At 43.7% G+C, this 26,289-nt stretch overlaps 2 protein-coding genes across 2 annotated transcripts in view; one reads left to right on the top strand and one right to left on the bottom strand.

The window, feature by feature from the left end:
* The window catches only part of ERO1A (endoplasmic reticulum oxidoreductase 1 alpha), a 115,030-nt gene extending 94,596 nt beyond the window's left edge, over positions 1-20,434 (bottom strand). The window contains exons 1-2 of the mRNA XM_033952406.1: positions 20,087-20,434; positions 8,461-8,580 (exon numbers count right to left, since the gene is read on the bottom strand). Coding sequence (XP_033808297.1) covers positions 8,461-8,580; positions 20,087-20,194 — 228 coding nt within the window. The 5' untranslated portion in view covers positions 20,195-20,434. The remainder of the gene's footprint in view (positions 1-8,460; positions 8,581-20,086) is intronic.
* Positions 20,369-26,289, top strand: part of PSMC6 (proteasome 26S subunit, ATPase 6) — a 99,488-nt gene continuing 93,567 nt past the window's right edge. Inside the window, exon 1 of the mRNA XM_033952409.1 lies at positions 20,369-20,420. The gene's annotated coding sequence lies outside the window, so the exon portion shown is untranslated. The remainder of the gene's footprint in view (positions 20,421-26,289) is intronic.

Below are 26,289 nucleotides of genomic sequence, written 5' to 3' on the forward strand. Positions count from 1 at the left end.
TTATTGCAAGATTACTAGTAATCTTTAAGATTCTATTTCAGATCAATTAACGTTAGTTGAGTTAATTAAGTTGTTTATTGTTTTAATTTATTTTCTCTAGTATCAATGTCCCTCCCTGACGAAGATACGAAACCTGGGTCGGGGGGACTGGGACTATGAAGTAAAAGGCACACATAGAGAAACAAAACCTTTTAAAAGCACATCACTTTGGTTATGTTTGTTTGAACGAGGATTAACACCACCGATTACCATCTGTCAGAGATAAGTACATCATTTATATCAATCTACTCATACTGAGATTGTGGATAATATTATTCAGGTGGTCGAGGGACAGTGAAGGCAATGATGGTCCCTTTGTTAACCTCGTTTTGGTGATAACACTTAAAACACTGGTTATAAGGTCTGAGCACTTCACATTTAATTTAAATTTATTTATTATTTAGTATTTTTGTATAAGAGCCATGTCAAATTATGTTTACATGTATAGCTTTTAACATATCTTTAATATATTTTTAAGGTTTATAAGATGAATAAAGATTAAAATACATTTATTAATTATATATTTATATTTATTATGTACAATTCATTCACATCAGCTTTTGCTTTATAGATAGACTAATTACTTGGTTTCAGTAAACGGTTTATTTGTTGTATATGTGCTCATGTAATTTGGAACCCTTATTTTTTAGTATTTGGTCTCTCATTTTTTTCCGGTTGTTGATTAAAATTCAGTTGCCAAGTACTGGACCATTGTTCCAGTAAAAGTAGGTCCTGCTCCACAGTGTCGGGCACAGTTGCGCTGTTGGGTTCTGCTGCACTGCCCACAACGTTGCATAGTTTAGCGTCATCGGCGAATAATGTAATTTTGCCTCGAAGTCCCAGAGGCAGATTCCTTACAAAGATATTAAATAGTATCGGGCCCAAGACCAAGCCCTGCGGCACTCCACTCCAAAGTGACCAGATAGCCACTGCAGACACAAAGTACAGACCTCCACACACTGTCCCAGTGATCACTGACCCACCACCATCACCACCACCATAAAAATCAGAATAAAAATGTACATATCTGCCTCCAGAATATCAGCACCTGGCATATTACAGCCTAGTATAGCAAAGTAGTCTGGGGCTATTGGGGTTGTAGACAGGTGGCTTAAGTAGTCTGGGGCTATTGGGGTTGTAGACAGGTGGATCTAGTAGGTTCTAGCAGGTTTTGGGGGGGCTGTTTTTTTTTGGGGGGGCTCACCATGACCTATAAGGGAGTTCTGGTGAGATATTTATGTGGCATCCTTTTTGTGAAGTTCGTAGCAGTGCCCTGTAAGGTGCCCCACTACAGTGTTGCCATGTCTGAGTGTCCAGTCCATCACTTTGCTGGCCCCCCCCACATCCAAAAGGTCTTGTTCTAGGTGTTTGTTTTTTTGACTTGGACAAATTTTTGGATGAGAATGGAGTATAAAGATAGATGAATTATGATCAAACAGCTGGACATATAATTAGCCAATTATAAAAAATATATATTTTGGACGTATTTTTCGAGAATGGACTTTAGACACTGCCGACTTTGGGCGACTAGTGACTTAGGCCAAAAACAGACTTAGTATTTTTTGATTATGCCCCTCCACCTGTCTAGACCAGTTATGTATGCACCACTATAACTGATGAGTGTGCAGGTCCTGTGTAGTGCAAAAGGTAATGGGTCAGATGGACTAGAGGAGGTCTGGCATGTCCAGAGATGGTTTTACCAGTGCTAGTTGATCTCTAGTTGTATAATTTAAATTAACAAAGTAACAGGTTAGGGTTTATTTAAACTTACTTCAAAATCAATTTAATGGTTAACTTTAGGGACAGAGAAGCAGGAGCCCATGATTCTTGTTAAATCATAACTTTTCACTTGTCATTAATTTAGCATTGAAAAGCTCAGAGAGTTTCCTTTAAACTGGCACATTAGGTATGAATCCCCAAATCCTGCAAACATGCCAAAATTTCATAATAAAGCCCTTGGGTTGTTTTTGACAGACTTGTGGGAGAGAGATGAAGGGTGTTTGTTACATTTTCCTTGTAAATGTTTACTTAAACTTTCATAATGTACAATATATTTGTTTGGACCAATGCAATTGCATAATTTATTGGATGTCAGTAGAACAGAGTCTAAGTAGAGCCTGATGATATAGGTTTGTACTTATTTCTAATTAAGATTTCTACTGTATAATCAAATCACTACAATCAAAAGTGATAAAGAAAATATAGCAACAAATATATATATAAAAAAAAAAAGAACAGAAGGCTAGATTCACTAAGCAAACCGATCGTGTACCGATCAGTTTGCAACCCCTTAACGAGCAAATTTCCCTCCGGCCTGATTCACTTACCTTTCCTGTGATCCGCTGTGCATGCAAATGAGGAGAAAGGCATGCAAATTGGACAGTGACACAATTCACTACACAAAATTTCACATCCGACAGGGCTGGCCAATCAATGATAGAAGCGACTGCTGGGGAGCAGTCGGAAAAGTCTTTCCGACTCTCCTGTTCTATTGAAGCCCTGCTCTCTGCCCTGTCAGCCCCGATCTCCTGCAGCCCTGATCTGCCTGCCCAGGCTCTCGCGGTCCTGCACCCCTAGGCTTGCCTGTCTGACATGTCCTTGCTGCTCCCCCTGGCTCTGCTGCCTTCCCTTCAGTGCGAGCTCGTGGGTTTAAAGTGGGGCTGCACGACGCAGTGCAGTTCCGCTTTAAACCCACAGGCTCGCACTAAAGGGAAGAGGCTGCCGCTGCCACCGCATGGAAGCAGGAGAGTCGGGCCCCGAACATACCTCCCTGCCCCGAACACGTCTGCCCCGACTGCTTGTGCAAGCCTGTGGGTTTAACCCGAAGAGGGTTAAACCCATGGACTGCAAAAGTTTAAAGTTAAAAAAAAAAGTCACGGCTAGGACGGGTTGGCGCATGCGCACCGATTGCACATGCGCGAGCCATGCAGCCAGATAGGGGGCATTCCTCCGATCACCCTCATCTGCATGTTTGCGTTTGCTGAATTCGTAGGTTAGTAAATCCAGCCCAGAGTAAACTAATCTCTACAATAACAGCAGGGGGCCAATATGACAAGTTCAAAATGATAAAACAGCTGTCCCTCTGAATTTCCATTAGTTTATTTGGGGGGGAGGGGTTAAACTGCTCCCAAGTTTGTTTTCCAACCTTGGATCCTCATAGCTTTGGGCTTATGAGATTTCAGCTATTTTAGGTCCTTTTGCTAAAGCTCGACACATGCATGTGCTAAATGCTGAGTGTCCTATTTTATACCTATGGGCCACATGGCACTTAATGCACACTAATGTCTGTTAGCTGTGCTAAGCTATAGTAAAAAGGGTCTCTTTTCTTGAATATATTGCTGGATTTCTCCACAAAAAATTATACTTGAAATCTATGTAAAAACTAACAAAATAGACAAAGGGTTCTTTGGTTTACATAAGAACATAAGAATAGCCTTACTGGGTCAGACCAATGGTCCATCAAGCCCAGTAGCCCGTTCTCACGGTGGCCAATCCAGGTCACTAGTACCTGGCCAAAACCCAAGGTGTAGCAATATTCCATGCTACCAATACAGGACAAGCAGTGGCTTCCCCCATGTCTTTCTCAATAACAGACTATGGACTTTTCCTCCAGGAACTTGTCCAAACCTTAAAACCAGCTACGCTATCCGCTCTCATCACAACCTCTGGCAATGTGTTCCACAGCTTAACTAATTTTTGAGTGAAAAAAAAAAATTCTTCTTATTGGTTTTAAAAATATTGCCATCAAGTGTCCTAATCCTTCTAATTTTTTACAGTGGGGGGGAGGGGGGGAGAGGAAGATCTACTTGTACCCGTTCTACTCCACTCAGGATTTTGTAGACTTCAATCATATCTCTCCTCAGCCATCTCTTTTCCAAGCTGAAGGGCCCTAACCATTTTAGTCTTTCCTTATACGAGAGGAATTGCATCCCCTTTATCATCTTGGTCACTCATCTTTGAACCTTTTCTAGCGCCACTATGGGCTAGATTCACTAACCCTCCTCCCAACCTGACCAACTCTCCTGCCCTTTAAAATCACGGGCTTGCAATGCTTTTAGCAGAATATATAAAAAATAAATTTTTCCTTTTATATATATTCAGCAAAACGCATTCCATGCCCGTGATTTTAATCCGACAGTGTCCCCCTTCTCCGAACCAAAAAAAACCTGCCATCGCCGCTGTCCACCCACCCCCTCCCCAAAGGAATATGACAGGAGGGATGCCAACTCCCTCTGCCATCACAAACTCCCTCCCTGTACCTTTAAAACCAGTCCCTCCTGCTCCTCAGGCCTCCCGTGATCTTCGGGAGCAGGAGGAAGGGCAAGGTCCTCCTGCCACAACGTAATACCAGCCTTAGGCCACGCCCTAGAGCATCATGTGATGCACTGGGAGGGGCCTAAGGCCATGATTGGCTGAGGGGCCTGGGGCGCCTCAGCCCATCATGGACTTCCTTAGGGAGGCCAATCAGGGACTTCCTTAGACTCCTCCCTAAAAAAGTTCCCGATTGGCTGAGGTGCCTTGGGCTCCTCCCAAGGGAGGAGCCCGAGGCCTCCCCATGCATCACATGATGCACCAGGGCGGGGCCTAAGGTCGGTATTGCGTCGCGGCAAGCAGAGCGGCAGGAGGATTTTGCGCTTCTTCCTGCTCGCGAAATCACGGAAGGCCTGAGGAGCAGGAAGGACTGTCACTACTGTCAGGGCTCTAGCGATCCGTGCAGTTGGTTGGGGGCATGTCAACGATCATCCCCATTTGCATAAGAACATAAGAATTGCCACTGCTGGGTCAGACCAGTGGTCCTTTTGTGACTTTGTTGGCCTGTTGGGAACGGATCGGACACAGAATCAGGGGTTAGTGAATCTAACCCTATATGTTTCTTGAGATAAGGAGACCAGAAATGAACACAATACTTCAAATGTGGTTGCACCATGGAGCAATACAGGAGCATTATAACATTCTTACTCTTGTTAACCATCCCTTTTTTAATAATTCCTAGCATCCTGTTTGCTTTTTTGGCTGCCGCTGCACATTGGGTGGAAGGTTTCATCATATTTTCTATGATGAGACCCAAATCCTTTTCTTGAGCGCTAATCCCCAAGGTGGGCCTTAGCATCCAGTAACTGTGATTCAGGTTATTCTTCCCAATATGCATCACTTTGCATTTGTCCACAATAACTTTCATCTGCCATTTGGACGCCCTGTCTTCCAATTTCCTAAGGTCCACCTGCAATTTTTCACAATCCGCATGCATTTCAACAACTTTGAACAGTTTAGCGTTATGTGCAAATTTAAATCACAATTCACTATCTTCTGTTCCTTCATTTCTTACTCTACAATCAGATACTAACCTGCAAGTAGATAAAACGTCTACGTTTTGGGTATTCTTTTAGACTTTTTTCTTACATTTGAAGATCAAATTTCTAATTTATCGAGGAAGATTTTATATATTATAATGAAACAGGCTTGTGAAATTGTGTTTTTTTGATCATTTTGCACTATTGGTTCAGATGTGTTACCTCAACTTGATTACTGCAATTCTTATTATTTGAATTTTAACATCAAAACCGATTTTAAAAATTGCAGTTACTCTAGAATACTGCAGTTAGACTAATTTTTGGTGTAAAAAGATATGAAAAATGTGTTGCATTAGCATATAAAAATCTTCATTAGCAATTGAGTGTTGAATTATATTTTGGACTGCCTTCAGATAATCTGATTTTGCTTTTTTCTCATTTGCATTATTTTTCCACCAGATTATGTGGTACTTTATTACTACATTTTCCACAGATTAGGAGGAATACGGTATAAACAACAGCTCAACTCCTCTTTGGATTATGCTGCCATTACAATTTGGAATAATCTAACTGTTTACATTAGGACTGATATCAATTACTTAAGGTTTCGTAAAAAGATTTGAAAATTTTATCTGACTTGTAATATTCGTGTTATGATGGAGCATTGCATTCAATTCTGGTCACCTTATCTCAAGAAAGATCTAGTGGCACTAGAAAAGGTTCAAAGAAGAACAACCAAGATGAAAAAGGGGATGGAACTCCTCTCGTATGAAGAAACACTAAAAAAGTTAGGGCTCTTCAGCATGGAAAAGAGAAGGCTGAGGGGAGATATGATTGAAGTCTACAAAATCCTGAGTGGAGTAGAACGGGTACAAGTGGATCAATTTTTCACGCTGTCAAAAATTACAAAGACTAGGGGACACTCGAAACTACAGGAAACTACTTTTAAAACCAATAGCAGGAAATATTTTTTCACTTAGAGAATAGATAAGCTTTGGAATGCGTTGCCAGAGTTTGTGGGAAAAGTCGATAGCGTAGCTGGTTTTAAGAAAGGTTTGGACAAATTACTGGAGGAAAAGTCCATAGTCTGTTAAGACATGGGGAAGCCTCTGCTTGCCCTGGATCAGCAGCATGGAATGTTGCTACTCTTTGGGTTTTGGTCAGATACTAATGACATGGATTGACCACCATGAGAACATGCAATTGGGCTTGATGAACCATTGGTCTGACCCAGTAAGACTATTCTTATATTCTATTTTCCCGTAGAATTTACAGCATCTTTGAATGTAAATCGCCTTGAACCTTTTTAGTATAGTGCGATTAATAAATTGTGGATTAGATTACATTTCAAAAATAGAAAGGTGAATGGAAAAATTAAATATTTTCCACCTGAACATTTTTGAATTCTCTTCATGCTCGTCTAGTACACTGTGAACCCCATATAAGATGTTAGGTTCCAAGATATCTGACTGCAAATATAAGTGAATCTATGTTGCATGGAGTCTACAGTATAGCATATAATTTTTTTTAAAGAGAATGTCCAACCCTTAAACACTATTATAAGTCATCCTGCATTATATTAAGCTGTGCTATGAGGTCTAAGGTGCAGTTAGGGATCTAGGTACTAATCCTGCAGCAAAGTAAACAGGATAAAGCAAATTTGTTTACTCGTAACAGATGTTTTCCCAAACACAGCACATTATAATCAGCACACCAGTGAACAATGTTATCGCACAGTGCCAGAACAGCTCTCCTAGAGCACAGAACTAATGTAATTTTCTGAACACATTTGCCCTTTTCCTTGTATAACTCCACAGCTCAAGATCAATTAGAACTTTTGAGGAGAACTGTGTACCTGATTAATCCTGTTGTTTACAAGGAACACCTATTACAGGTAAGCAACTTTGCTTTTTTTTTTGTCAAGAAGAAATGAAATCAGGCACACAAATGAGTGACTCCCAAGCTCAGAGTTGCTCCATTTCTCAGATTAACTTTTCCATTGTTGAGGCAACCAGATGATGTAAGAATTAAACAGATTACCATATATACTCTAATATAAACCACAATTTTTGGGCCAGTTTATATTCAGGCCAGCGCCCCCCTTCCAGAATTATTGCAGGCTCTGCACCCTATCCCCCTCCCTGCCCTCCTACCTCCTCTGTTGATCCCTGGTGGTCCAAAGGTGTAGCGGGCAGAAGCAAGATTTCCGCGCTCCTGCCCGCTGCTAACTCAGTCAGTGGTGGCTGCCGTGAGATCCGGTTTCTTCTGCCGCTGAGCAGCACCGAACAGGAGCGCACTTTGGTGCTCATGCTCAGCGCTGAGCAGCTTCTTGACTAGCTCCAAATTCACTCTGCCAGCTATATTACCTGGACCAGAGAAATATGGCTGATGATCACAGGCTGCAGGGCACCTAACAGGAGTGGGGGCCTCCAGTAGGGAATTCCAGTATCCATGATTGGCCTCTGGGTGTCCTATCCCCACATCTTCCAAAAACAAGCCCAGGTCTCCAAATAACAACATCAAATCCCAAACGCCATCTACCTCCAAAAGCAACCACACTGGGACTCCAACCCCCTCTGAAAGGAAGAATGAAACTCTTGACCAATTCAAGCCCCTGTCAATTTCCCATATCACCTTCCTGCAACAAAATTCCTCACAGTAAACACAGTGCTCCCGCTTACCAACAATTCTTACTGCACTCATCTCTACCATCCCACTACACTCCTTTGAAAATTGGTACAAGGAGATGTCCAAATTCCACAGCTGATTTCATGTCATACTTCAAATCATGTGGGGGCCTGTTGCAATGAGTAAAGGTAGTCCTTAGTGAAGAAATCTAAACTACCACTCTGAAGGTATTAATGCTTGATCATAAATGTAGCATTAATATCTAAAGAGGTTATTTGAACAAGTTCTCTCTCATTCATATGCATATTAGAATTACCATTGGGAATTCTGGCACTAATACCTTTTGTATAAAAATGTTAAGGCCCACAATACCACCACCTTAACCCTCCTTCTATTTCACACTACCCCCTCCCCCCCCCCAATTATGGGGTTAGTACTATGGTCAATTTGGAAGAAATGTGTCTTATTTTATAAACTTTACAACCATTGAATGTGAAAATACCTTGTAATATCGAAAATAGTCGCTTTCCAGGAGTTTTTGCAGTTTAGGGAAAAGCTTGTAATTGTTAAAGGCATCAATGGTTTCAACATCACAGGTGCAATCATCTAAGTAGCCTGTGACCTGTTAAAAATAAATTTAAAAATAGACTGTTATTCTCAAAATAAAAATTAGTATATTCCTTAGGGACAAATGTACTAAAAGTCTTTTCCCATTTGCAGCTATGGGAATAATCTTTAGTACACCTGTTACCTTAACAGCAGAAAAACAGATTTTCTAAACTAAATAGGTACACATTTGTGAAAGATATGAACAGAAAAATAAACTTGTGCCCATCTGCTCAGCCTTCTGATTATCACCAGATACATACAGGCTGTTCTTAGACTCAATACCCTTAACGTTCTTAGTCACAGTTCAATGCATCATTCTGTAGGTTAAGTAGTATGTTGTTGCTAGGTTTCAGGTTTATTTCATTTGACTAACTGCTTAGGAAGAGAATAATCAAAGTGGTGTACAATAAACAATATTACAGGACTGGAGGCTACATGGATTCACTAGAGGCAGGTCTTGTCAGACAAATCTGATCAATTTCTTTGACTGGGTGACCAGAGAATTGGATAGAGGATGTGCACTAGATGTGGTATATTGAGATTTTAGCAAAGCCTTTGACAGTGTTCCACACAAACATCTAATAAATAAACTAAGTGCCCTTGGGACTGGTCCCAAAGTGACGGGCTGGGTCAGGAACTGTTGAGTGGAAGGCGACAGAGGGTGGTGATCAATGGAGATCGCTCTGAGGAAAGGAATGTCACCAGTGGTGTGCCTCAAGGGTCTGTTCTTGGGCCCGTTCTTTTTAACATTTTTATAAATGATATTGCTGAAGGGTTGTCGGGTAAGATTTGACTCTTTGCGGATGGTACCAAAATCTGCAATAGAGTAGACACCTCGGATAGTGTGAATAACATGAAGAAAAACCTGGCAAAGCTTGAAGAATGGTCTGAAATTTGGCAGCTAAAATTTAATGCTAAGAAATGCAAGGTCATGCATTTGGGCTGCAAAAACCCGAAGGAACAGTAGTTTAGGAGGTGAAGAACATATGTGCACGACGGAAGAGCGGGACTTCGGTGTGATTGTATGCAATGATCTTAAAGTGGCCGAACAGGTTTAAAAAGTGATGGCGAAAGCTAGAAGGATGCTAGGTTGCATCGGGAGAGGTATGGCCAGTAGGAAAAAGGAGGTATTGATGCTTCTGTATAAGACTCTGGTGAGACCTCATTTAGAATATTGTGTACAATTCTGGAAGCTGCACCTTCAAAAAGATATAAAAAGGATGGAGTCGATCCAGAGGAAGGCTGGAGGAAAAGTCTATAGTCTGTTACTGACAAATACATGGGGGAACCCACTGCTTGCCCTGTACTGGTAGCATGGAATGCAGGGCTGTGGAGTCGGTAGATAAATGTTCCGACTCCAACTCCTCAGTTTTTTGTACTTCAGACTCCGACTCCGACTCCAGGTACCCAAAATTTCCTCCGACTCCGAGACTCCGACTCCACAGCACTGGTTAATTTTCAGATCGTTAAAATGGAATGTCGAGTTGAGAGAAATGAGCATTTTCGACACCATCTTCTTTTTGCTTTTAATCAAGGTTCTAAGGCCGCAGAAGCTGCTCGCAACATTTGTGCTGTGTATATAGTGGGTGCTATAGCTGAAAGAATCGCTCACGATTGGTATGCCAAGTTCAAAAATGGAGTCGGTAGATAAATGTTCCGACTCCTCAGTTTTTTGTACTTCTGACTCCGACTCCGACTCCTCGAATCCGACTCCACAGCCCTGATGGAATGTTGCTACTCCATGGAGTTTAGCCAGGTACTAGTGACCTGGATTGGCCACTGTGAGACTGTGCTACTGGGCTTGATGGACTATTGGTCTGACCTAGTAAGGCTATTCTTATGGTTCGTGATAAGGTGTATGGGGACAGACAAAGATCTCAATCTGTATAATTTGGAGAAAAGATGGGAGAGAGGAGATATGATAAGAGACGTTTAAATACCTATGTAATATAAATGTGCACGAGTCGAGTCTATTTCATTTGAAAGGAAACTCTGCAATGAGAGGGCATAGGATGAAGTTAAGAGGTGATAGGCTCCAGAGTACAGAATAATCTGAGGAAATACTTTTTTAAGGAAAGGTGGTAGATGAGTGGAACAGTCTCCCGGAAGACGTGGTGGAAACAGAGACTGTGTCTGAATTCAAGAGGGTCTGGGCTAGGCACGTGGGATCCCTCAGAGAGAGAAAGAGATAATGGTTACTGTGGATGGGCAAACTAGATGGACCATTTGGCCTTTATCTGCCGTCCTCATGTTTCTTTTTTAGTTCCAATCTTTTTTATTGAAAATCAACATAAGAAAGAGAAACATTCAATAACAACAACAGTTCACAAAAGTTTGTAGTGCAATGTAGAGCTCATACAATATAAAAAAAATAAAAATGAAGCAATTATAAAGTGAGCAAGTAAACGTCAATGGGGGTCCAAAGGGATTGAACGGACAGTTTGATGATATTGTAATTTTTCTGCTGCATGCTGTTCAAAACGTTTATATAAGCATAGAGAATTCCACCAGAAGGTAAAGTTCAACCTAGATGCCGATTTCTAATTCTGAAGAACCTGTTGGATGCCTACTGAGATCATGATATCAATCAATTTGCTTTCACATACACAGAATTTAAAGCATGGATGTAGAGGGGGCGTGGCTTGACCGACATGGCGATCAGACCCACTGACTAAGAGCTCTTCGAGACGGCAGGTCAGATCATCGTTAAAATTTCTCTACCCAGTTTTTTCAAATATCGTTTGCAACTTAAGCTGCTATACCAACCTGACATGTCGCTTTCCAAGAGCAGTAAAGGGGAACCGTCGTCATGTTTCTAATATAAAAGAACTATGCAAAAGGAGCCCCATCATTAAAAGAAAGTAAAAAAAATATCCAAACACATTGTTAAATTTATCCTCTATGACACAGGAACAAAGGGGTTCTGAATTTCATAAACAAACGGCCTTTCTTTGTTCTCTCTGGGCAGGCTCCAAATCCAGATTTAGTGATCAGTCAATTCAGGGTCATACAACACAATAACAATTTTTTTTTAATTTGAGGGCACACTGTCTCCTGTGTGTCAGAAATGTACCCAAGCCCCTAATTCATTTTTTTCATGATTTCTGAATAGCCATTTTGTTATCTGGCGCTCCATTCCATTTTTGGCACTGGGCTGTCACTGGACAAATTTGGAGTTTCTGTTGCAGGGTAGGGGCAGCCATCTCTCCTTCATTTGTAAAGTCAGTATGGTGGGAAAGAAGACTATTCTTGCAGTGTGGATAGTGGCACCGAGATACGTAGCAGGGGAAACAGAAAAGCACCCAGCAGCCAGACCCCTGGAGTAAAATACGTTCCCACAAAATCTCAAATTCTGAGAAGGTATCTGGACCCTGGGGCATAGAGGCACCCTTAGATGACTCATACTTGCACTTCTTAGGCTGTAGAGAATAAGTCTCACGGCAGACAGACAAAGCCGCAGAACCAAGCCCTAAAATAAATGCAGCCGCCCCAATGGGCTAGCTGAGTGTGTAATTACCTGCTTCTGTGAAGGGGAGGCTGAACCAGTAGTTCATGTGGCGCAAAACACTCTAAAATGCGGCCATTTTTTTCCAAATTTTATATGAATCCACACAAGGAGACCCTAAGGACTCTATTCCAGCAGTTTTCCAGGCAAAATTTCGAATTTTACAGAAGTAGGGAAGTTTTTTAAAAGATCATTAAAAATTCAAAATGGCTTACAGACACAAATTTGCTTCAAAAACGTGCCAAAAAACGACATTTCTCAAACTTTAAAAATTACAAAAACAACATATTTCAGGTGGAGGAACATAGAGGAACACAAGGAAACCTTCAAAACCCCTCATGTGTTCAAGAGGGCTCCACCGATGATGAAGCAATATGTGAAAACTCTAGGGAAGTGTCACTTAAAAACGTAAGAATTACTGAAAATAACACAAAAGTTTTAGATCTAGATTTTAAAAACGCTGACCATTCACCAATTGATTATTATCAACCCCTCATGCCAAATTTTTAAAAGCCATCAGATTAGAAAGAACATTACACATTGGCAGAATACATTATTTAGGGCCCAGGGTACTACAGTGTGAAACGACTCAATACAAAATAGAAACATGACAGCAGATAAGGGCCAAATGGCCAATTTAGTCTGCCTATCCTCAGCATCCTCTCCCTAAGACATCTTACATCAGGGGTGCCCAACCTGCAGCCCCAGGGCTGCATGCGGCCCCGTGAAGTATTTTATGCGGCCCCGGTCGAGGGCGATGCAATGTTTTCCTCTGCTGCCCCTGGGTGTTTACCATCTTGCCAGCTCCCTCCTCTGTCTTGCTGCAGCGTTTGTGCAGCCCCAGAAACATTTTTTTTCATCCAATGCGGCTCAGGGAAGCCAAAAGGTTGGACACCCCTGTCTTACATGCTTGTCCCATACTTTCTTAAATTCAGACAGTCCTCGTCTCCACCACCTCCACCCTTTTATAAAAACGTATTTCCTTAGAGTACTCCTGAGCCTAAGCCCTCTCATCTCCTGTACATTAAGGCCATGAAGATATTTTAAATGTTTCAATCTTAACTCCCCTCTCCCACTTTTCTTCCAGAGTAGACAAATTGAGGTCTGTCCCATGTGCTTTATGACAGAGACCACTGACCAATTTTGTAGCCACCCTCTGGACCAACTCCATCCTGTTTATATTTTTTTTTTGAAGATGCAGTCTCCAGAATTGCACACACTATTCTAAATGGGGCCTCACCAGAATCTTATACAAAGGCACCATCACCTCTTTTTCCCTACTGGCCACTCTTCTCCTTATGCACTCAGCATCCTTCTGGCTTTGACCATCATCTTTTTGAACACTTTAAAATCATCAGATATGATCACTCCCAAGTCTAGCTCTTCTTTCATATACAAGTACTTCAACTCATACTATACGGGTCTTTTATATTTTTTACAGACCTGCACTTTTAAGCATTAAATCTTAGGACCCGTTTTATAAAGTTGTGGAAGCAATACTGCTGCGGTAAATACACCAAAGCCCATAGGAACTGAATGGCCTTTGGTGCCTTTACTGTGACAGCATCGCTACCGTAGCTTTGTAAAAGGGGCTCTTAGTTGCCAGTTTCTGGACCATTCCTCAAGCTTTGCTAGATCTCTCTGGAATTTTGAAAAACTCCTAAATGCAGAGATTATGTGCTATTTTTCATGCACAATACCTTTTTGCAAAGTAATTTCACAGAAGTACACTTCATGGCAGTTAATTTTTACTCTAAGTATAGTTTGTATGAAAGTTAATGCAAATTTTCCTTTAAGCTGCTACAAAGCAAAATCATGCAAAGCAGCTCACTGTTACAAATAATGAGAAAATGGGTGCATGAGGATAGCTTTGCAAGCCTGTTTTTGTTGGAAAAACAACTCAACAGCTGTAATTATTTTTCCAAAGTTGTCAAAATAAAAATTTGTTCACCCTCCTTTTACTGTGACCAGTGAAAAGTAAAGGGCTCTCCATATCAAATCAGGAAGGTTTCCCCAAACCTCCTTAATTTCCTGGTGGCTCAGTGGGCTGAATGCTCCCATGGGCTAGAATGTTTCAAAAGACCACCTCTCCAAGGCCCTATGACTTCCTGAAACCCCCCCCCCCACTCCTTCCTGATATCTGATTTGCCACCCCACCCCCAGGATACCAACTCAGTTAGCAGTAGCACCATTTAGAGGAGTGATCTCAAACTCAAACCCTTTGCAGAGCCACATTTTGGATTTGTAGGTACTTGGAGGGCCTCAGAAAAAATAGTTAATGTACATGTGGCCCCCTGGGCCACGAGTTTGAGACCACTGATTTAGAACTAAGCAGTCTCTAGGGCAGAAAAGGTGGGGGTCATTTTGGTCTCCACTGACCCTTGGGAATAACAAACAAAGTAGATATAGCTGAATATCAGATCTATATTTTGGTCTTTTCTTCAATAAGACACAAGATGTTCTTATTTTTAGTAAATAAGAAATTTACTTTACCTGGTCAGGTGATTTTTTTTATTTGTTTCCAATATATACACAATACAAAAAAGCAGTAATTCCACAACCAAATATCAAATACACAAGAAAGTAGAATGAAATAAAAATTAACTTTGTCAATTCAATTTCACTGATAGATCATAAATGGAAGAAGGCAAAACCTCAGACCATATTGCTGCACCTCATAACAGCCAAAGGCTATTGATAAATACAATGTTATGATTTCAATCACTGGTACGCCTCCATCCTTTTTATAAGAATGCAATAATTCATTAAGTGCTATAATTGATATTAAAAAAATATATATATTTCTGTAAATTTTATATAAATAAAGTTATTGTGATTGTCAAAGTTAATAATAAAGTTGTACAAGGTCATATAAAAAGTTCTGTGCAAAATGGCAATTCTGTGCAAAAATAGCAGTTTAATCATAAATAGATACACATTGTTAATCTGATTATTTTATTATTTACTCAAACGCCTTTACAGTGGTACCTTGGATTACGAGCATAATCCGTTCCAGGAGCCTGCTCGTAATCCAAAATGCTTGTTTATTAAAACGAGTTTCCCCATAGGAAATAATGGAAACTCGCTTTGATACGTTCCCCCCCCCCCCGAGGCCAGGGCGCTGCTCCCCCCCCCGCTCGCAAAGTCCCCCCCGTGTGATCCAGCACCCTCCCGTGAGAACAGGCACCCCCCGCCCGACCAACTTTAACTCACTTCCCCCCAGTCTGGCACTGGCACGAGAACCGCTCCCCCCCGCTCGCAAAGGCCCCCCCCCCGCTCGAATCAGCACCCCCCCCCCGCGAGAACGGGAACCCCCCGCCCGACCAACTTTAACTCACCCCCCCTTTGGCACCGGCACGCAGCCCACAAGAGCCGGTGCCGCTTGAAGATCTTCTTCTTCCCAGTCTCTGCCGGCTTTGAGCATGCATCTGCGCATGCTCAAGCCCTTCTAATTCTCCCTCTCACCGAGATTCTCAGCGAGAGGGAGAATTAGAAGGGCTTGAGCATGCGCAGATGCATGCTCAAAGCCGGCAGAGACTGGGAAGAAGATCTTAAAGCGGCACCGGCACTTGTGGGCTGCGTACCAGTGCCAAAGGGGGGGTGAGTTAAAGTTGGTCAGGCGGGGGGGTTCCCGTTCTCGCGGGGGGGGGGTGCCTATTTGAGCGAAGGGGGCCCTTTGCAAGTGGGGGGGAGCGATGCCGGTTATCGGGGGGTGCTCGCAAATCGAGTCAACACTCGGTTTGCGAGACACGTTTTGCGAGAATGTTTTGCTCGTCTTGCAAAACACTCGCAAACCGGGTTACTCGCAAACAGAGGTTTGACTGTATCTGCTTTGTTTGTTGTACCTCCAATTTTCTTTTGTATCCGACTGGACCCTTGGAATGAGTTGGGATTCTGAGAAAAAGTGGAGAGATAGAGTGGCAGTGGGGTGGACCTTAACCTTGGAAAGAAATGGAGTTTCAGGAAGGAGTGGGGCTTTTGATTTTTCTGGTGAAAAAACTCTGGGCTAGATTCACTAAGCAAACCAATCATGTACCAATTGGTTTGCAACCCGATTTCTCTCCAACCCGATTCACTAACCTCTCCTCCGATCCACTTCCAATCCATGCATGCAAATGAGGGGAAATGGCATGTAAAGTAGGCAGGGATGCGATTCACAAAACAAATCTGGGACACCAACTGGGCTGGCCAATCAACAGAAGAAGCAACTGCTGGAGACCAGTCGCACACGTCTCTGACGACTCTCCTGCTCCATTGCCACTCTGCCTCGATCTTCCAGCCTTGCTCTCTGCTCCAATCATGCCCTGCTCTCTGCCCCAAGCTCTGGATCTCTGCCGCCTTCCCTGCAGTGCGAGCCCACGGGTTTAAAGTGAGGCTGCACGCTGCAGTGCAGCCTCACTTTAAACCTGCGAGCTCACACTGCAGGGAAGGCGGCAGAGAGTAGGAGAGTCAGGTGGGTTAAGGCCTAGCATGTTCTGGCTGATTGCCCCCCTCCCTGCCTGCAAGTGTGTTCCTTGCGCAGAGAGAGCATGTGCAGTCCATCTACAGGGAAAGCAGATGGTCTGCGCATGCGTCAGGATCGCACACTAGCGATCCATGCAATCGGAGGAGGCGTTCCTCTGATCGTCCTCATTTTAATTTTGTTGTTTTGTGAATTGGTCGGGCCTGCACGGATCGGCCACTGATCAGGCACGGAGAGTCAGGTAATTGTTTTCACACATTGCCAAATAAAGTGCAACATTCCTGGCTAAGGCATCTTGTATAAAATCAACAAACGACAAAATCCCACCAAAATAGACCCGTGTAGTCTATTCTAAAGAGGGTACAAAAAACCTCATTTTTGGAGCACTCCATCTCATTCAGTGGAACACCATATTTAGGTGAAATACGTCAGTTCCAGTGGTAGCTCTAGGTTCTTAAGAACCAACAGGGACTCTAAAGAGAAAAAAATGTTTATAATCCGTTCTGAGCTCTCTTGGGAGGACGGGCTATAAAAAACTAACTAAATATAGAAGAAGTGGCCTGGAGACTTCAAAAATGTTCATTGAGAAGTCTTCTTTTGATAACAATAAAGCTGGTTGATGAATCTAAAATGTCTCTCTACCGCCGACGGTTGTGACTTTGTAGTATGATTGATTGGATAAGTTGAAAAAGATAACAAAACAAACAAAACAAAAAGAATATATGAAAACATATGAGGAGATAATAGATGAGTATATAGAAATTATTTTTTCAACAATCATGTGGAGGGGAAGGTTTTTATACGAATGCTTAGAGCTGGAGTTGACCTAAATACAATAGTCTCTCAGTTATTTGGCACCCATGGGGATTGGTAAATGCCGGATAACTAGTTTCTGGTTGCTTGAGTGTTACCATTAAAAAGTCGCCCAACTATTGTAACTACTAAACCTCAGGGCTGTGGCTCACTAGTTGAGTTGCTGCCTCTGCACCCAGAGGTTGTGAGATCAAATCCCGGTGCTGCTTCTTATGACCCTGGGCAAGTCACTTAATCCTTTAGTGCCCACTGCTTTAAATGTCAGATATGAAATGCTAAAATGACAAAAAGGCAGTACACAAGTCCCCAGTCCCTTTCAACGACCCCCGCTTGTAGGTCCAGCATATGTTCCTCCCTTCCTACCCTCCTTTCTGGTCTGGGCACTTTCCCCTATTATACTTATGGGTCCAGCATCTATCCATCTTCCCTCCCCTTCACCCTGCTGGACCCTCCTACCACATACACACTTATGGTCCACCCCCACCCTCCCTACCCCCGGTTTGCCCTCCCTCCACACAGGTCTGGCCCCCTGGACCCTCTCATTTTCCCAAAGCAGCAGCAGTCCTGATCTTCCAAATGCCCCCCCCCCCACTCCAGCAGAGGAACGGACCTGCCAGGGCTGGCCATGAGCAGCCTGTTTATAGCACTGACTGGCTGCCACTGCTGCTTCTGGTAAGTGAGGGAGGGGAGGTTGGCGGGTCAGGACTGGCTGCCGCTGATGCTTCAGGGGATGGGAGGGAAGGGGAGGGAAGGGGTTGTAAGGTCAGGAGCACAAAAACAAATTTGGAGGTTGTCAGTCAAGAGCACAGGAGACAATTTTTGGAGGCCAGTTAGTTGAATACTATATGGTGTTCCACTAAATGAGGTGGAATGCTCTAAATCTGAGGCTTTTCCTACCCTCTTTAGAATAGACTACACAGGTTGATTTTGGTGGGATTTTGTTGTTTATTGATGCAAAAAAAACCCGGTACCAAGTCATTTCATGAGTTAATACAGATTTAAAGAATGACATGGGAACAAATAAGTCCTATGTCCCAACAAAATTTCCCATTCTGTCCCCTCATCTGCACCAGCCTCAAACACTTTAAATCATAAGCGTTCAAGGCTTGTGCAGTTAAAGCAGAGCTAGCAGGAATGGGATAGGGACAGAACTTATGTGGACAGGACAGGGATATTGAAGATGGAACGAGGACAATTTATCCCATGTCTTTCTCTTATATACAGAAGTTCTCTTATATACAGAAGCCCTTTAGGAAGCCAGAAATAATTAAAATTGTTAATTTCAAGATGACACAAAAACCTATCCTTTTTAGCATTTTATATCTATGCTGGTATTTTTTATTCTGATTTGCTAGGTTTCATATGGAATTGTATTGACTATAATCTCTGTTTCATATAAGAAATGTTATCATGTACATGGTTTTCCATTTTTCAAGTCGTTGAATTTATTTTAGGTTATATTTATTTTCTGTCTTGTTGCAGTTTGTAGTTTATGATTTTAGTGTATACTTGTTTCAGCTGGGCTTATCTTTAGGTTATGTTTGTGCCCAAGTCTTGCTACTGTTTTATGGTTTTTGCAATATTTCCTACTTCTATCTGTTGATTTACTGCATACTTCTAATTTACATATATGGTTAATTTGTAACTCAAATTGCTGCCTGACTTTAATGACGTCAGGTAACTATTTATTTAATTTGTTTTCTAGCCCATTCTCCCCATCTACATCAAAGACCGTGGAGTGCTTGTGATAGCTGCTCTATTATGGAACAGTATGCCACTAGCACAGGGCTATGATGACATATTATTTTCAGAAAGAAGGTGACAGCAGGGATCATCCAAGATTTATAATGGTAGCTAGACTTCTTTTTTCTCTGTTGAGTGACTTCATTTCTGGCAGCACTTTCGGCGGATTTAATATACAGGCAATTATTGTTATCTTCATTTTTTGCGGTACATTTTATACCTTATTTACCATGGACCCCTGATGAAGGTGTTTGTCCGAAACACGGACCGTGTTGGGTCCCTTGGTTGGTAAAAAGGTTTTTATATTACTGCATTTTAATTTTGGGATAATAAATTTTTGCCTGCATCGTGTACATTGTCTGCAGTTTCTGTTTGGTTTTCCAGCTAGACTTCTTTGCCAGCCATATGATATAATGCAGAAAGAAATAAAAAGTAGGAATAAGATCCATACCAACAGACAAAAGAAACAAGTTGAAATTTTAATTACTGTTACTTTAAATTTTAAAAGAATCAATATTGATGATTACTAATTCTTAATCGTCTAACAGAAAATAATCCTGTAATCAACTCTAAACCCAAACTACGTTTGAAACCGAGATGCAGGTGATCAACCTTCAAGTAAAAGAATCATTCTGTATAATACATTTTGCAAAAGTTCATATCCCATGATACAGCACTAAAACCATACAAAAAAAAAAGAGAGCAGGAATGGGGTGAGGGGTTTCTTCAATAATGTGCTGGAACATGGAGGGAACTTCTGTGACACTGTTTTCCCCGCCCTATTAAAATAAGTAGTAAATTCACCTCAGCGTAGAAAAGTCCCTTCCTAACAACACATTAGTAACAAACAGATCGCCTCGCTACTCCAGACTCAAATAAAAATGAAAACAAACCAGGAGTGCTTCTGCCTTGGGCCACTACAATTCGTTTCCTCACCCATGATGCAAAATCTGAGAGCGATTATAAAGTAAAAACCGTGCCTTTTGGAGGACTCACCTGACAAAAACACCTGTGTGATGGCGAATCTACGAAGCTCTGAGGAGAGCAGCCCCACACAATCCACAGGGCGACATAACAACCCAGAAACAGCAACAAGCGCATCATCTCCTCCGCCAACCTCTCTCGCCTCTCACTATTCAGAACTGAAGGAGACAGCGCAGGAAACGCAAGTGCCGAGCGCTTTGAAAACTGACGCGTCCTTCACGCAGCCCCGCCCCCTCTCATTGCGACACGGAGCGGAAGCAGAGCCTGCACGAAGCCCAGCCGGCCCAACCAGCGAGATGGAGAGGGAGCGAGCTGCTCACGTACGCGGCATCCGGCACGCTCCCAGGTACCTACAGCTGCAGTCTCGAGTCCCTCAAGAGTCGGCCGCGCGCCGCACACATAAGTGCGCAAGCTCATTAGAATTTGGGAAGCCTGTCCTTCGCAGAACGTCATACGTACAGAGAATGAGTAAAGACCACCTGGATAAGATTACGGCGTAGGCAAACTAGGCACATGCATAGGGCCCAGGAGATAGCATGGGCCCTTTTCGATGCGATATGCTAGTTCTTAGTCTGGTAATAAGCTAATTATCTGCTTCAAGGTTAGCATGTTGTATCTGTTATCAATTGCTATTTTCCTATGATGTATACAGCAGCTTCAGTGCCAGCTCGTTACGGAAATTATTTTTTTAAACTGTGTTCGCTTTTGCCTGTTTAGATAATTTCTAGGTAATAATTTTCATTTCAAATATGATTGATTCATATGTTAATCATTAACTCATCACTTCAGACAAGGATGATACAAAACAATACCCTTGCTAGACCCAGAGGACCAAGGCTTAAAAAGATCATATTCTTGATATTCAAAATAATCTAATTCTCATCTTCATGTTGCATGACTTTTTCCACATTAGTGATGGAACTTCTTGATCTTTGTGTGTGCATAGGAGTGGGGAGAATAAACAAAAACCTGTGGCTTTGGTCTTTCCCCTCCCCCAGTCCTTCTAGCAGCTGAATTCTGGTTACAGTTTGCTTACTACTCATAAACAGGGTTATCATATTTGTGATGACAAAAAAAGGACACATGATTGTCCACACTCCACCCATAGCCCCTCCCATTTCTTTGATTCCCCTTCCCATCCTCTGTACCCTTTTAGAGCTTCTCTTTCTTTCCCTTCCTTCAACCCTCCTCCCCCACAGATGCTTATATATATGGGTGCTTCTTTCTCTCTCCCCGCAAGCGTCCCTTTCTCTCCTTCCAACCTCCTCTCCTGTTTCTATCTCTCCCATCCTAGGGTTACCAGATTTTACTTTAGTAAAATCCAGACCTCTAGACCTACCCCCCAAGTTTCACCCATCCCCGCCCTGCTACACACCAGTCCTAGCCCTGCCCCTGCTGCCTGCTCTAGTCGGGAAGCTTTTCAAAACCAGGACAAAGTGCAGGGCATGTCCAGGGAAATCTGGGCATCTGGTAACCCTATCCCATCCAGCACTAGCTACTCCATGCTCCAGCACGCTCTCCTTTTCATAATGCTTCTCCAACCCTCCTTTCCTCTCTTAATGCTGTTTCTCCAACCTCCCTCCATGCTATTTCTCCTGCTACCTCCCCTCCCTCCTCCGACACTACTTCACCTCATTACATCTCTAGTTTCCACCCCAATCCTCCCTTGGCTGGCCGCTGCAATTGAATCTTCAGGCAGGCGGCAGCAGCAGCAGCAGCAATGAGGTAATTCTGCTACTGCCGTCCTGCTCTGGAAGTCACCTCTGCAAGTCCTGCCTACACAGGAACAGGAAGCCGCTGCAGAGAGGTGGCTTCCAGGGCAGGCTGGTGATAGCAGGCTTACCTCGTTGCTGCTGCTAGCTGCCTGCCTGAAGATTCAATTACAGCAGCCGAGCCTGGGGAGATGGGAGGTGAGGGAATCAGAAGAGTGGCTAAACCCGGAGAGACTCCCCACATTTTAAAGAAAAACCTTTCGAGCAACCAGACAGTCATCAAAAAAAGAGGACATGTCCAGGTTTTCCTGGACGTCTGGTAACCTTAATATAATTTTTCAGTCTTGGAAGAAGATTCTCAAAACTTACCTTGCATTTAACGATGCCGCTAACCTAGGGGTAGGGAACTCCAGTCCTTGAGAGCCGTATTCCAGTTAGGTTTTCAGGATTTCCCCAATGAATATGCATGAGATCTATTTGCATGCACTGCTTTCGATGCATATTCATTGGGGAAATCCTGAAAACCCAACTGGAATACGGCTCTCAAGGACCGGAGTTCCCTACGCCTGCGCTAAACCATCATTAAATGCATGTATTTTACTGCCCTTTTATCAAAATGGCTCACAGTGGTCTTTTCTGTGCTTTCTGGCAGTCTCCGATTGTATTATGCAAATGTAGTACAACAAAGTCATTAATATTAAAGCTGCATTATGTAGTATAATGAAGTCAAGGTTATTAAAATGATCTTGGGCACTTCTCCAAAGGGAATGCCTCTCCATTTACATGGAATTGGGTCCAATTTATAGGGGCAGGGTCTGAGCTGTCATAGCCTTACTTTCCTGTCATAGCCTTACTTTCCTGTCAGTGCCTGAGTGCTGATTGACTCAGGCACTGACAGGAAAATAAAGCTCAGATCCCCACCACAAATGACTCTGATTCTCTCCCTGCAATGCCCAAAATCAAGCCTGGTGGTCTAGTGCAACCCCCCCCCCCCCCCCGCCAATGATGCTCCCTCAACTTCAGCAGGGCAGGAGGGATGCCCACTCCCTCCTTCCACAAGGTCAGGAACCCCACCCCTGACAGTCCCCCCACCACACAAGCCTGGTGGTCTAGTGGGCCTTCCCCCTCCACTCCCTCCTCATACCTCTTCTTCAAAAATCGGCAGGAGGGATACCCACTTCCTTCTGCTGCAAGGTCAGGGATTCCCGACAAACTCCCCCTCTCCCCCCACACACACACAACATCCCATCACACAAGCCTGGTGTTCTAGTGAGCTGTTCCCCCCTCATGTCTTTTTTCCAAAGACCAGAAGGAGGGATGCTTACTCTCTCCTGCTGGCGGGTCCTACTCTTCAAAATGGCGGGCCTTCCCTTTCCCAATGCATCCTGGGATACACTGGGTAGCAGTGGCGTACCTAGGGTATGTGGCACCCGGGGCCCATAATTTTTTGACACCCCCCCATGTAAAAAAATATTATTTGTAATAACCATGAAACTGAATAAATGGTCATAATAGAAACAGGCAGTGAAAATTTTCTTTTATTGAACCTCATATATGTAACCATTATTCCAAACATACCATAACATAACATAAATTATGTCTGAATTGTCATGACATCAGAAGTACATATGGAGTAGTTGCAGGTGATGCTTGGGACAGTTCTGATTGTGTTAGTTCGGTTTTATGTGTTTTTGAATAGAAGGGTTTTTATTTCTTTTTTTGAAGGTTTTGTAGTTTGTGGTCGAGGTCAATAGGTTGTAGAGTTGGGGGTCGAGTGTTGCAGCTCGAATAGCTAGGAGGCTGTCGAACTGTTTTTTTCTTTTGACATTTTTGGTTGGAGGGTGTGTGAATGGTGCGTGAGTTCTCCTATGTCTGGTTGAGGTGGATTGAATTATTTAGCTGAAGAAATTAGTTACCCCCCCCATTCCACATACATTAATTCTCTTCCATTTTTGTTCCCATTATATAAAACACTGATAAGTTCTCAGAAAAAAATTACATTAAAATAAGAAGTGAAAACAAAGGCCCCTACAGATGAGAACATAACATAAGAATAGCCTAACTGGGTCAGACCAATGGTTCATCATGCCCAGTAACCCATTCTCATGAAAGCCAATCCAGGTCACTAGTACCTGGTCAAAACACAAAGAGTAGCAACATTCCATGCTACCGATCCAGGGCAAGCAGATGTTTCCCCCATGTCTTAATAACAGACTATGGACTTTTCCTCTAGGAATTTGTCCAAACCTTTCTTAAAACCAGCTATGCTATCTGCTTTTATCCCAGGACAAGCAGGCAGCATATTCTTAACGTATGGGTGACGTCACCGACGGAGCCCCGGTACGGACACTTTTTACTAGAAAGTTCTAGTTGGCCGCACCGTGCATGCGCGAGTGCCTTCCCGCCCGACGGAGGAGTGCGTGGTCCCCAGTTTCTTCGTTTCCGCGGAGCAAAGAAGTTGCATGTGTTTCAACGGCTGTTGAAATTATTTAGTTTGCCTTCCCGCTCGCGTATTTTTTTCGATTTTCTTCTATTTTTTTTCCTTCGGATTCCTTTAATTTTCTTTTAAAAAAAAAAAAAAACTCGTCGAGTTTTCTTTATTTTTTCGAGCCGGCCCCGGCGGGGCCTGTTGTCACCATATAGGCCTCCGGCTTTGATTTTGCGGAGGCCAAGTTTCCCTTCATGCCCCCTCAACCGGGCTTTAAGAAGTGCCAGCGGTGTGCATGCCCGATCTCTCTCACCGACCTGCACAATTGGTGCCTGCAGTGCTTGGGTCCAGAGCATCGGGCTGACACCTGCACCCGCTGTGCTACGCTTAAAAAGCGCACATTGAAAAATAGGCAGATCCAGCAAAATATTTTGTTCGGTACCGGATCTGCCATGGAACCTGCTGCGATGTCGACGGCACCCCAAAAGTCGGCACCGACGACGTCGACACCACCGGACCCTTCCTTGGGGTCGTTGGGCCCAGGTAAGCCGGCTAAGAAGCCTTCCACTTCCCTCGAGCACCCTCCTGCCACGGTTGCGACACCGGCCCTCCCGGCACCGCACCGACCCCGCAAACGCTCCGCTCCGATATCGGTGAGTGCCTCATCATCGGCCTCCTCATCACCGGAGCGTAGAGCGGCACCTCTGGTACCGAAGAAGAAAAAAGCGGTACCGGTGCCTCCCCTGGATGACCGCATCACGGCCATACTCCAAACACAGTTACAGGAGCAGCTGCAGCAACAACTCCAACAACTGTTGCCGGCGTTGCTGGCGCCGCACCTTCCGGTACAGGACCGGTTCGAGCCTCGCACTATCCCATCGGTGTCGACCCCCTCGGTACCGATTAATACCTCCATGCCGGTGCTCTTGGCTGAAACACCTACATCGCATACCCGTGCTGCTGCCGACCCTGTCCGGTCCCGGGAACGACATCAGTCTTCCTCACCCGGTACCGCCTCGGTGCGCTCAGGCAAATCTCTCTCAAAGACCCGCCATGCCGAGCCCTCTACACCAATGTCCAAACGTGCACACCCCGACGTTAGAGACCCAGACTTGTGGGAAGACTCCCCACACGGTACCGAAGAGGATGCTTTGTCAACCGACGAAGAACCCTCCATGACCGACACCGTCTCAAAACCAGAGCAATCCTCTTTCTCCAAATTCCTTAGGGAGATGTCAGCAGCTCTTTCCATCCCCTTAGAGTCCGACTCTAAAAAGTCTCAGGCTTTTCTCGAGCCCTAGACTTTGAGCAACCTCCCAAGGAATTTCTAAAGTTGCCCGTCCACGACATCTTACGGGAAACCTTCTATAAAAACTGGGAGACTCCCCTCACTGTTCCCGGGGCCCCCTCGCAAATTGGATAGCTTGTACCGGGTTATTCCAATCCCAGGGTTTGACAAACCTCAATTGCCCCACGAATTCCTCCTAGTGGAATCAACTTTTAAAAAATCTCAGGGTTCCAGTGTATATGCCTCCACCCCTCCTGGCAGAGAGGGAAAAACTATGGATAAATTAGGTAAGCGCCTTTTCCAAAATGCCATGCTAGCCAATAGAGCAAACAATTACACCTTCCACTTCTCCTTCTACATGAAGCATTTGGTGCAACAGCTCTCCTCCTTACAGAAATATCTTCCTAAACGTAAGGTCCCTCTTTTCCAGCAACAAATTTCCAGCCTCCTCCAACTCAGGAAGTTCATGGTTCGCTCCATCTACGACTCGTTTGAGCTGACCTCTCGCGCATCTGCCATGGCGGTGGCTATGCGCCGTTTGGCATGGCTGAGAGTCTCTGACCTAGACATTAACCACCAGGACCGCCTGGCTAACGCACCTTGTCTGGGTGATGAACTCTTCGGAGAGTCCCTGGACTCGACAACCCAGAAGCTCTCCGCACACGAGACCAAGTGGGACACTCTGATCAAACCTAAAAAGAAGACTCCGCCTACTCGCCTCTACAGACAACAGTCTTCTTACCAACGCAGGTTCTCGGCCAGACCTCTCAACCCGCCTCAACAACAG

This window comes from Geotrypetes seraphini, chromosome 7 (genome assembly GCF_902459505.1).
Source record: "Geotrypetes seraphini chromosome 7, aGeoSer1.1, whole genome shotgun sequence".
Classification (NCBI taxonomy): domain Eukaryota; kingdom Metazoa; phylum Chordata; class Amphibia; order Gymnophiona; family Dermophiidae; genus Geotrypetes; species Geotrypetes seraphini.